Source organism: Hyperolius riggenbachi, chromosome 5, assembly GCF_040937935.1.
Source record: "Hyperolius riggenbachi isolate aHypRig1 chromosome 5, aHypRig1.pri, whole genome shotgun sequence".
NCBI classification, from domain to species: domain Eukaryota; kingdom Metazoa; phylum Chordata; class Amphibia; order Anura; family Hyperoliidae; genus Hyperolius; species Hyperolius riggenbachi.
In genome coordinates this window covers 415,186,097-415,199,386 of record NC_090650.1, presented here as the reverse complement: position 1 = coordinate 415,199,386, position 13,290 = coordinate 415,186,097, and the positions used below count along the sequence as shown (strand labels likewise).

General features: G+C 44.5%; 1 protein-coding gene across 1 annotated transcript in view; it reads left to right on the top strand.

Annotated features, from left to right (window-relative positions):
* FBXO32 (F-box protein 32) overlaps positions 1-13,044 on the top strand; it is a 47,227-nt gene extending 34,183 nt beyond the window's left edge. The window contains exons 7-9 of the mRNA XM_068237993.1: positions 57-239; positions 2,231-2,374; positions 6,133-13,044. Of these exons, the coding sequence (XP_068094094.1) occupies positions 57-239; positions 2,231-2,374; positions 6,133-6,222 (417 nt within the window). The 3' untranslated portion in view covers positions 6,223-13,044. The remainder of the gene's footprint in view (positions 1-56; positions 240-2,230; positions 2,375-6,132) is intronic.
* The last annotated feature ends 246 nt before the right edge of the window (positions 13,045-13,290 follow it).

The following is a 13,290-nucleotide window of genomic DNA, read 5'->3' as shown; positions in this document are numbered from 1 at the left end:
GTTGTGCAGTTCTCTGCGCTTCTCGCAGCTTATCACATTATCTTCTCTATCTTCAGCCCCCTGTAAAGGGAACGACCCTAACAGACCTGCCGCTGAGTCTGCAAATGGACATCCTCCAGAGGTTAACGGACGGGAGGGATATCGTGTGCCTCGGCCAAGTGTCCTCGGACCTGCAGGTTCTCAGCGAGGACCGGCTGCTGTGGAAAAAGCTGTGTCACTATCACTTCACAGAGCGACAGGTGAGCCAACTCCTCCCTGGCTAATAAATGAAGGGGGGGACTGTTTGTATGTTTGTCAAAGTGCTGCTTAAAGTGGACCTGAACTCTTGCACAGGACAGAAGGAAAGCATAAAGAAATGCACCCTGTATGTATTTAGAGAGGTTATCCTATCTAATTCCCCCTCATCTGTGACTAATTACCACCGTAATTTGATCTCTCAGCTGTGTCAGCTCAGGAATCTGGGCTGCCTCGGCAGAGCAGATAATTTGTAAACACAGGATGTTAACCCTTTGTCTGCTTCCATGAAAAGCAGGAAGTTGACACACTGAAGATTTATTGCAGGATTTGTATCAGCTGTAACAAAGAAATGTTTTTCTTCAAAGGTTAGTATGTTGCTGCTTATCTTTTAGAGCAGGGAGGAAGTTCTGAGTTCAGGTCAGTTTTAAAGAGAATCTGTAACAAAAAAAAAGTTCCCCTGGGGACTGGGAGTACTCACCTCGGTAGGGGGAAGCCTCAGGGTCCCAATTAGGGTCCTGCATCCCTGTAGCTGTAGGCAATCCAACACTGGCTCCCCAAAGTCTCCCGCAATCCACGCTCGACAAGCCTGACAACGCTTGATATATTTACCTTCCCGGCTCCAGCAGGGGCGCTGTTGCGACTCTCAGCACGGAGATAGGCGAAAATAGCCGATCTCTGTTGGGTCCGCTCTACTGCGCAGGCCCAGGAGACTTGCGCCTGTGCAGTAGAGCGGCCTGACAGCAATCGCATATTTCCGCCTATCTCCGAGCGGAGATCCGATACTGCGCCTGCGCTGGAGCCGGGAAGGTAAATATTTACATCCCCGCTGTTCGGAGGGGCACAACGAGACCGCCGTGGGACACAGGAGGACGGGGGAAGCCTCGACCGGATCCAGAGGCTTCCCCCTACCGAAGGTGAGTACCCACCAGGGGAACTTTTTGTCATTACACGTTTTCTTTAAGTAGGGATGAGCTCTGGATGAAATCCGAATAAGTTTCATTCGGATTCCATCCTCCTAATTAGTGCACCTGAGCGTGTGTGCCCAGGGGGAGGGATATGGTAAACTTACCCAGCAGCCTTCTTCTTTAACGTGTCCCACGCTGCATTCCAAGCCGTGGTCATGTGACTACAAACACTTCCTCTTTTCGGGTTGAAGGAGGAAGCGTAGTAGTCATGTGACGCGGCTTGGAACGCAGCGCGGGACTCGCCATTGGACGAGTTAAAGAAGGCTGCTGGGTAAGTTTAACACCTTCCCAAACCCCCCTCCCCCACACCCGCTAAGGTGCACTAATTAGGAATTTGATACGGAGTTCATCACTAGTTTTATAGAGGAGCTGTCAGCCATACTAACTCAGGAAAAAAAAAACATAAGTAGATAAATACTTGCTCTACTTACATAACATATGTATTGCACTGTCCACGTTACGATTCCTGTGAATTTTATAAAGGAAAAGTAGAGAATCCTATTCTAGACAGTTTTTTACTGTGGCTATTTTGAAGCCAGTCGTGATGTAATATCCACCCTTAGTCTCCTCTGCCTGCCCTTCACCATAGAAAGTGCATTGTTTCAGCCTCAGAAATTTTGGCCAATCAGAGAGGAACAGAGGTGTGGGAGGGGAAAACAGGAGGGAAAGAGGCTTCAGCTAATCAGGCTGCATTAGTTAAGTCTGAGGGGAAGTAGAGAAGAAAAAAAAGACAACCCAGCATGCCCTGCAACTTCTCTTTTGTGTACCAAATTTTCTGTGTACCAAATAAGTCAGGTAAACTGGGGAATGATAATTTAAGAAAAGTAATAGTGATTTTAACTTTTGGATTGCCTGATTAGCATCCTTATTACTTGATAAAAATAAAGAATTGATTTTTGATTTTATGCCAGACAGGTACTCTTTAAGGAACACAAACGTCCTCTAGTGAAAAAGTGCTGCTGCAACGTTTCTAATGTTAAATATCAGCTGCCTTTGTAGAACACAGAACTTACTTATTTCTGTTTTAGATCCGCAAGCGGCTCATCCTCTCTGACAAGGGCACTCTAGACTGGAAGAAGATGTACTTCAAGCTGGTGCGGTGCTACCCCAAGAGAGAGCAGTACGCCGACACACTGCAGTTCTGCCGACACTGTCACGTCTTATGCTGGAAGGTAAGGGGCAATAAACCGTAAAACTCCTCTGCTCTGTACACCTAGGTGTTACAGAACTAAAGGCTCATACATACGCTCAACAAAAGTCTTTTACATGCACAATTATCAAACAACTTGAAGAAGATGGACAACTTTTGTCAAGGCGTGATCACTGATAAGAGGCGTCCAACGACTGATAAGACGCAGCTCAGGTCAATGCAACTTGACGAACAACTGAGAGAAGCAGTGCAGTTTCTAGGCTAAATCGCACCCAGGGCGAGGTTGTAAAAGTTGCGCCCTCTTCCCCCCACCCCTGTGAACTCTTACTCTTCAGGGACAGTCACACAGTCACAGGTCACAAGTAGATCTGTCTACTTACTAGTGACCAGCCGCTCAACCAGGAGGAAGCAGGGACCAGGAAAACACACAGGCGGAGAGAGCCTGGAAAGCCGACTCCTCCTCCTCCTGACAGCCTGCAGTACCGCTACAGGACACCAGGTGTCATCACGTGGTGGTGACGTGATGATGACTCGATGTCTGACGCAGGCAGCCCAGGAGGAGTCAAGGAAGATGATTGCGCTGGTGATCTTCTTTCTCCTTCCATTTGGCTGCACCAGCTCTCTAGCGGTTATGTCCTTCGACCTGCGCCCCCCTTCTTCTACTTGCCAGTCTGCGCCCAGGGCGACCGCCCTGCCCGCACTGCCCAAGAAACAGCCCTGGAGAGAAGTTGTGTCCAACATGGCAATGTGTACAGAAGTCTGCTATGACTTCCATTACTGGAACAGGTACAAGGTGAACACCGCTCACATCCCACACACAATCTCGACAGTGCTCCACCTGGTTAGCAAGTCCAAAGTTCCAGGAAGAAAGAGAGGGTCCGCACTTGTCAATGGAGTGTAACCTTTATTGAATGGACATATCAAAAGCCAAGGCACGCATTAATTAGCTGACATGTTTCGGACTAACCGTCCTTAATCATAGCTGTGATTAAGGACGGTTAGTCCGAAACATGTCAGCTAATTGATGCGTGCCTTGGCTTTTGATATGTCCATTCAATAAAGGTTACACTCCATTGACAAGTGCGGACCCTCTCTTTCTTCTCCGACTTCCATTACTAACATATTGGTCGTTCACCAGTTGAGTAACAATATGTTAATTTGTAGTTCTCCGTCAAGTCGTTCTGTGTGTATAATAGTTGTTTGCACGCCAAGATGTATCTTTCCACTTAATCGTAGTTGTTTGTAAAGTTGTTTATAGTGAAAGACTTTTGTTGAGCGTGTGTATGTGGCCTAAGCCATAGCTCCCAACGGTCCCTTTTTCAGAGGGTCAATCCCTCTTTGAGAACCCTGTCCCTCTGTCCAGCTTTCTTCTTCATTTGTCCCTAATCCTTTGTACTTTTCTACTGAAAAATTTGTTTAATTGACTCTAAGGCCTCGATTCATAAAGCATTCCCGCATGCGAAAATGCTGAAAACCGCTCACTTTACCGACCACATAGCAAAATTATTATTCATAAAGGCTTTTTCCGCATGAAAAGCCGACATTCGCGAGCAGAGTAATAAATCACCGCCTTGCGCGGTGATTATCTTAAGAAAAGTAACAAATGTCAATTCATAAAGATTAGAGGAAGCGGTATGCAGACGGGGAATACCGCTACCTCTGATGTGGCGAGAAGCGTGCGGAATACATTGCAGTGAATGGGACAGACCTCCCAAGCAGCAGCAGAGAGAACACCGCACGGAGGGATTCCGCCTGCTTCTCCTGTTTCCGCATGTCTCCCGACAGCCTAACGCCTGCCTACAGCGGAATATCTCCGCACTCCTATAACAAAACGAAACATGTTTATGAATGACCACCCAGAAGGCTGAAATACCGACAGCGGTGTTTCCCCGCTCGACTTTACCTTACCGACAGCACTTTTATGAATCGAGGCCTAAATGTTATTTCTATTATATAAATTGATACATTTCTTATTTTCAATGTTAATATGAAGAACTAATGATGATAGAGAGGAGTGTGTCAGGGGTGTGGTTAGGGGTGTGGCAGGGGTGTGTCATTATAGTGTCCCTCTTTCTTCTCTCAAAAAGTTTAGAGGTATGCTAAGCTGAACACAAACATGGAGGAGGTAGACTGCAGGAAAACATGAATAGATTGTTTATAATGAAAACCTAACATGTCCTCTCCTTATATTTAGGAAGTTTTTTTTTTTTTTTACATAATGATAGTTGTGATATCATTATAAGAAAATCATTCCATGCGGCCAGCAGAGAGGAGGGTTGTATGTGAACTACGAGGCCTGAGCAGCTCCAATAGCTGGGCTTGTTGGAGGAGGTGGGCCTTTGAGTTGAAGAGATTTTAGAGGAGATAAGTAAAGGAGGTGTTCCCAGGACAAGTTGAGGAGAAGCTTTTATCTCAGCGGGAAATACTACATGGATACACATAGTTTGAGAGGGTTGGAGAAATCAGGAGATACAAACAGATGCAGAGCATGCAGGAAAGCTGTGCTAAGTACTGCAGCATCTCTCTCAAACAATCTGATTGGTTGGAAATGTTTTCTGCAGGAAGTGACATCACTAGTCGGGAAATATTGCAAAAGAGCACTTTTGTGACACATGCTTTCCAACTGTGAATAGGGGTGTGGTAGGTTGCTACCACTTGAGGACGGGAACTTCAGCTGAAGTTTGCAACTAGGGCCTCATGATTTTCAGTTCTGATCCTGACTCAGCTTGTCATCTGTCATATAGGCGTGACTTCCTGTCAGTTCTTTATTTCTTGAAAGGTGACTTCAGCATGGCCGGATTTGAGGCAAGGTCACAAAGGCCATGGCCTAAGGCACAAGGAAGCAAGTTAAGTTAAACTGCCGAATGTGATCTGCAGCAGTCACAAACCCAGTCCACGTTTGCCCTGCTTCAATAGGATGAGCAGTGGAGCACTGGTCCTGCGTTCTCCCCATCCTGTGTGGGCGGTTTGGGGGGAGGCGGGGTTGGTGACAGTGGGCCTTGGCCACTAAAATGTACAAATCTGGCCCTAGGGTTCAGTTCACTCCAGACTAATGAAGTGTAAATAGGAAATGGCTGTAAATCCTGACTAGCTATTCACTTCTACACAAGACTTTTGACAGCTGTGAAAGAGACACTGAAGCGAAAAAAAAAATTACGATATGATTGGTATGTGTAGTACCGCTAAGAAATAAAACATTAGAAGCAGAGACATAAGTCTGATATTGTTTCCAGTACAGGAAGAGTGAAGAAACTCCAGTTGTTATCTATGCAAAAGAGCCATTGAGATCCATGACTTTCAAAGTCGCAGAGAGCTCTGTCTTCTGAAGCTTGTTATCTCAACTATCAGTCAGTGTATTGTTTGTTTTCCTGCAGAGGACAGTTCAAAAGTTCACCTGCTCTGTAAAATCATTTAGAATGCTGAGTAGTGTGTAAACTGCAAATATTAGAGAATGATTCAATGTTATAAAAAAAACTATATAACTGAAAATAAAAATTTGAGAATATTTTCTTTGCTAAATGTTCTAGTAATTATCCGTACTACACAACCAATTCATTATATCATATTTTTTTTCACTTCAGTGTCTCTTTAATCTTAATGATTTTGTGTTTGGTCTTTTTAGAAACTTTTTTTTTTTTTACCTGGAACAAGTTGTTCAATAAAATAAATGTATATTTAATTATTTTAAATATTAGATCTAGTGCTAAAATTAGAACTGCTACTTCCATACTTCTTTTTCTTCCATGATCTCTCACCGCAATCCTTGCGTTCCCCTTTTAGGGTACGGAACACCCCTGCACAGCCAACAACCCAGAAAGCTGTCAGGTCTCTCTGTCCCCACAAGACTTCATCAACTTATTCCGGTTCTGAACTCTCCAGAGAAAGTGACGGAACTGTGCTGAACAATTGTAGGTCTCTGAGCCTACTCTGTAAATACTGTACATTTCTCAAATGACCTTAAGCCACGGACATTTCCCTGTGGAGACAGCTAAGCTTGCTGGACGACTGTCCAAGGAAAGTGTTTCATGTACAGGCCTTGACGTGGTTGGACCCCTTGATGCATTGACCAAGAATAAGTGGCATTTGTGGAAAGAGGTCTTGGCACGGCCGGCTAGGCGGAATCCACAGAACCGGAGTCAAGATGTTCCATAATACGAAATCTGAAGTCACAGCTTGTGTGGTTTGTGAATGTGTACGGAATGTTCATATTGCTGAAATTTTTGTTTTTTTATTGTAAACTTTTTGGGAGACTTTTGGAAATGCTTCTAATCGATCTGATTTCACCTTAGCTGATTCCTCGACAACCCACCCAAGAGACTGTTGAACACACCACACATCTCTCTCTACCTCTTTTGTGAAAAAAAAAAGAAAATATTAATTTCAACCACTAAAATGTACCCATTTCTGAAAACTGCGCAGTCCGGTGAAATGGTGGATTATTTTAATGGGTTCCAAAGTTATTTCATTTTCCTTTATCTGGTAGATGTTTGTCATAGTTGCGCGGCATGAACTGTGCTATGATGGTAGGAGGTGTAGGACTGGCGTGTACTGTACTAGAGGAAGAGGAGGGGGAGCCACTGTGCTATGTGAGTGGAGAAGTGGCATGTACTGTACCACGGTGGCATGGAGAGAAAAGTGGCACTTATGGGGCGGGATAGGAAGAGAACTACCATGTTGACTTGAAAATAAGCCCTACCCTGAAAATAAGCCTTAGATGGAATTTCAAGCATGCTCGAAATAAAAGCCCTATTCCAAAAATAAGCCCTAGTGGCAGTTAAAGGGAACCTTAACTAACCTGAAAAAAAGACTTTCACTTACCTGGGGCTTCTACCAGCCCCCCGCAGCCGCCCTATGCCCGTGCTGCCCTGGAATGATTCTCCGGTCCTCCGCAGTGGCTGAGTTTCGATTTCGGCAACAGAGCCAGTTGCCTACCATTGAGTCAGGCAGAGCACGTCCTCGATCACGCTCCCACAGCCTGGAACTTCCTGCACAGGCGCATCACAAGGATCTCATACTGCGTCTGCGCAGGACGCTCTCGATGTCGGGAGTGTGATAGAGGACACGCGCGGCCAGGGCTCTGACGCAGAAATTAAAATTCGACCACTGCAAGCGACCAGAGGGTCTTTCCAGGACAGTTCGGGCATAGGGCGGCTGCAGGGGGGCTGGTAGAAGCCCTAGGTAAGTGAAACCCATTTTTTTTTCAGATTAGTTGAGGTTCACTTTAAAGAGACTGCTAGCAAGCGGGGACACAACGGTGCAGCGCCAATCGAGCGCAGTTTGCTCCTGTGCTGTGTACAGATCTGAGGCTTTTGGGGGTGGAGTCTTGTGGCAGTTACTCTCCTAGCGTTATGCATTTCCTCCGTGTCTTAATCTGTATAAAGAGGAAGCTTTGTTTCCATTAAGTTAGAGAGCACTTTCATCACATGTGATATGAAAAATGTTCACACAAATGCACATTTCTTTTTTTTATTTAGATATTTATATTTGCTGTGTGTCAGTGAGCCTGTGACCTGCACATTTATGTATATATATGTCCCGTGAAGACGTGTGCTTTAATAAGACTTGGGGCAACATGCAAAGAGCCTGGAATCCTTGGGGGAAATTTCACTTTCATTGAAACAAAACTGCCGTCCACAGCGTCCTACATTTCCTCCATTGCAGCTCGCCGACCCCCAAAGATGGCCGACAAGGGCTTGTTGCAGGGGTGTAACTAGAAATCACTGGGCCCCCCTGCAAAACTTTGGATGGGGCCCCCTCCCACCAAGGGGGCTGGGCGCTGTACACAAGAGCCTGATGCACACTGAATAGGGACTGTCTACAAATCTTTGTCTGCAAAACGTTGTAGGATTCCTTATCAGTGGCTGACCAGATGCAGTCATTAGAACAATTGTGCAGAGAGCAGAAAGCTTCTTCTCTCCTTGCCCATGGTTTTCATTTTCTCAGTATGGGCCCCCCTGTGGCTTCTGGGCCCCCCCGCGGCTGCATCCCTTGCAGGATCTATTGTTACGCCCCTGGCTTGTTGGTAATCTGATTTGGCCACGCTCCTCTTCAGCACGAGTACGGCCGTAGTGCACCTGTGCGAATATGCCTGCGGCCACGTTCATGCTTGGAGCATTATAAATACAATAAGGAGAGCACAGCCCCCAATGTGATGTTGCAGTGGCCATACAAAAATTCTAGAAAAATCACTGTGCACTTTAAAATAAGCAGTGCAATAATTTAGAGGAAGAACAATAACTTAGACGAAGAACCAACTTGCCTGTAGTACTTGGTACGAAATGTACCAATATGCAGAAGAGCTGAAAGAGGGACAAATAAGGCGTAAAAAGGAGCAGAGGTTTCAAGTTCCCTCCTTTGCACTTTTTGCAGCAGATCACAACTTTATGACATAGGAATTAGTGGCCCAAAACCAAGTCAATGGAAGGCATATCCCTATTTCTTCCAGTGAGAAGATTGCAGGCAGCTGGCGATCCACTACTCCAGCAGTAAACTCGGATGTTTGCAAAGCAAACAGTACAGGGATATATTGTCTGGATGACTGATGTGACAGCTACACTGATTCGGAGTAGCATACACCTGTTTTTCTACTTTACAGCTGCTTCCACCACCAGCTGTGGTGTGACCTGGATGGGAACTATGATCTTTACACAGATGTTATTGCTTTGGGATGAATGCAAATAAAACAACTATATCGACAATATGGAATTTGGAAACAGTTTTTGTTTGTTGTTGAATATTGGGACAGACCAGATTAATAGAATTAAAAAGTGATGATTAAAGATGTAGCTTTCTGTTATTAGTCATATGTTTTTTAAGTCCAGCCAGATGGTAGCTTTGTACTGAGTGCTGGAATCTTGATGGTTATACCCAGGGCTGGATTTAGGCCAAGGCCACCTAGGCCATGGCCTAGGGCACCACAGGAGGAAGGGCACCAAAGCAACAGGCTAAACTGGTGCAGCATTTGTAAGCTTGCAATTGCTGCATTGCAGGGAGATCAGGAGAGCGGCTGACCACGGTACTCTGCTGCCAGCTGCCTGTGCAGCAGCCACCTTGCTCTATGTGCACGTTTGCATTGTGGCCAGCAGCTATGGGGGGGAGTCATCTGGCTTCATATTCTAGAGGGAAGGGGGAGGGGCCATCTCGCTACCTATACTGAAGGAGGGCGGCTGGTGGCAGTGGCCTAGGGCGGTAAAGAAAACAAATCCGCCCCTGGTTATACCCTGTATTATCTTCAGAGCTCTTTGCACCATCTTATTAAACAAAAGTATTTTATTGTAAATTCACTTTGCTGCAATAGTCACTATATAACCTAATGAGAACGCATACCACTATTATTATGGTCGCTAGCTAGCCACGAGCATTATGTTTTTACATTAATAACTATGCCACAATGGTGCAATACCAAAAACTGTGCAATCTTTTCCAATTATTCACATTTTGTGTGTATATATTTATATGTTTGAGGTTTTTCTCTTTTTATTTTTTTAGTTGGAGGATGAATTCCAGGCAGGTACCTTGCAAAGCAAAACATAGAGAAATGCACCCTGTGTGCATTTAGAGAGTTTAGCCTTTCAAATTCCCCCTTATCTGTGACGAATCACAAGTGTAATTTGATCTCTCAGCTGTCAGCTGGCTGTCTCGGCAGAGCAGCTAATTTGTAAACACAGGATGTTAACCCGATGGGCTTGATTCACAAAGCGGTGCAAACTGTTTAGCACGGGTGTGCTAAACAGATAGCACGTGAAGTGCCGTTCGCGCACTTTTGCGATTCGCACGATCGCAGACTTTTGCCGGCAAATTGCGCGCGAAAAAGTCCGCGATCGCGCGAATCGCAGCACTTTGCGCGCGCAAAAGTCCGCGAACGGCACTTCACGTGCTAACTGTTTAGCACACCCGTGCTAAACAGTTTGCACCGCTTTGTGAATCAAGCCCTATGTCTGCTTCCATAACAGCAGGAAGTAGAAACACTGCAGATTTATTGCAAGATTTGTATCAGCTGTAACAAACGTTTTTTCTTTAAAGGTTATTATGCTGTTGCTTATGCTTTAGTGCTGAGAGGAAGTTCAGAGGCACGTCTACTACCTAGATTAATGGTGTTACCAAATAGGGAAGGGGGGTGCCTACCCAATATGGGGGTGTGGCCTGAGTTGAAGGGGTGGAGTTTAGAGCACCAGAACTCCTGTCTGAGGTGGAAATCCGGCTCTGGAGGTCACTGAACCAGCTCTGCATCTGCCAGGCTGTCAGTATCATCAATCCGGCAAACCAGAATGTACATTTTTTTTGCATGACACATACCAAAAATCCGGTATTTGGCTGTGTATTTAGCGGTCTGCCTGGGGTTCAGTTGAGAAGTTAAGTAAAGTAAACCCAAAATAGCACAAGGCATTTTTAAGAATAGAAGTTGATAAGTGAATACAAACCATGTATAGAAGCAATGCAGTAACTATTTCACCTGCTTCATAGACCAATGTGATTCCCAGACTCCACTGTAGCTCTCGCCTGCTTCTCTTGATGGCTCCGGTAGGAAGGGAGGGGAAAGGGGTTTGAATATGTTGTGCACAGTTCAGGAAAAAAATAGATTCCACACTACATTTTCCAGCATCCCTGCATTACAATAAAACATAAATACTCTTAAAGAGAAACTCCAACCTAGAATTGAACTTTATCCCAATCAGTAGCTGATACCCCCTTTTACATGAGAAATATAATGATTTTCACAAACAGGCCATCAGGGGGCGCTGTATGACTGATTTTGTGGTGAAACCCCTCCCACAAGAAGCTCTGAGTACCGCGGTACTCTGGGCAAACTGCCACAATGTAACAATGTTCACAGACAGGAATTAGCTGTTTACAGCTGTCTGTAACAGCCAAAACAGCTAGCAGCAGCTACATAACCTGCTCACAGTAAAAATGTCACCATGTAATAAATGTCAGAATGTAAATCGGGGAGAGGAAATATTTTACAATGAGCAAGCACTGACTAAATCATTTATACATAATTATGGTAAAAAATGAAGCACTTTTTTTACTACATTATTTTCACTGGAGTTCCTCTTTAAGTGTCACCATGCAGGCTTTTAAATCACTGGAAGAAGTTGTAGGACCAAAGCCTGTTCACCGGAAACATCTCTGGCAGTAAAGGTCCTAAACCCTGTATGGATAGATGCACAGCTACACATTGGGTTTTTTTTATATACTAATCAATACGGTTGCTTGGAAAATTTGCCTTTTTCGTTTTTTTGCCTTTACCCAGACTTTAAATAGAAGTTTAATTCTGACTAAGTCAGTTGATCTTGTTTGCAGTATAGGAGGTTGAACGTAGACACTTTTGCAGTTTTGACCAAGTCTGTTTGCTGCTTTGGTAGTAGTGCAATACCAGCTGAAGCCATGATGGGAGTTGTTCTTAAAGGACAACTGTACTAAGAGGGATATGAAGACTGACACATGTATTTCCTTCTAAGCAATACCAGTTGCCTGGCTGCCCTGCTGATCCTCTGCCTCTAATACTTTTAACCATAGACCCTGAACAAGCATTTCGATCAGATATTTCTGACTAAAGTCCGACTTAATCTAGTTGGACTTCAGTTGCTAGCTGCATGCTTGTTTCAGGTGTGTGATCCAGGTACTACTGCAGCCAAAGAAATCAGAAGGACTGCCAAGCAACTGGTATGATTTAAAATGGAATAAATATGGCAGCCTCCATATCCCTCGCAATTTAGGTGTCCTTTAAATACATTAAAGTGTGTTTTTTATTCTTGTTGCCTATATGATAAAGTTGTAATATACAGAACTACTGTAAGCGTGTTGCTATATTGTAATATATTGCTGGAGGCACATTGCCATGTTTGTACCCCACAATGCATTGCTGCTCATTCTGCTTGTGTTTATGTGAGAATCTGGCCTTGCGCTGCCAGAAAGCAAAGCCCGTCTTTCTCGTTGGCTAATGAAATATGACGTCACACTTTCAGACCTGACGCAAAAGTTCTCCTGCCCCACATCACAGGTTCCAGTTTGATGGGGGTGCATAAAATAGTAGCCTGCTGTTCGGAAAGGCGTAAGGCGCAAAGTGCAGCCTATCCGTTCACGGTGTAGGACTACATCGCATGTAATAGCTCCACCCACAAAATGGATACCCGTAGTGGGGTCAGGAATGGAGCATGCCATCACTAGAACTTCTTCTATATAAGTTAATTCAAAAGTTTTTAAAATAATTGAGAACTTTTGATCATGCAAAAGTTTTTTTTTTTTCACTATGACAGCAGACTGTTTCTTGAAAGAGGCGTGGCCTTGGTGAGTGATAAAAATGTATCTCGCAGACAGAACAAATGTGAAACCATTTCACAAGTGAAAATACTGATCTAACGGCAGTTCTTTTCCAGTAGACTGTAACCCCAGTAAACACTCACAGGCCGCCAAGAGTGAAGTCTCTTAAGCTTGGTACACACATCCAATTTTGATTGGCTATCCTACGCAATCTGTTCATAGTATTCAAAGTCTTTTGGCCCTCATACTACATGAAGATGATGAAATTGGTCAGTGGCCAAAGAAAATAAGACATGTGTATGCACCTTTAAGGTATCGGCATTCATTGCCAGCCAAGCACGCCCTGCTGAGCATGCTGGAACTTGTCGTTTTCTAGCACTCATCTGCAATATTTAGTACGATGGCAAGATACAAAAACTTCTCTGTAAACCCCCCCACCCCCCCAAAAAAAAAAAAACAACAAATAAGTAAATAAAAATTAAAGTTGAGCTCCAAGAAACAAATATTATTTTACCTGTGAAACATAGCTGTGATCTGTATTATGAATACTACTCCAAGAGTAACTATGCTCTTGTAAAAAAACAAGTATAGGATGCGTAAGCATCATCAGCGGTGCTTCTCTCAGCAGGAAAACTGATCTTTTTGCAGGGCCGTTAAGCGTCTGAAGCCTGGTCT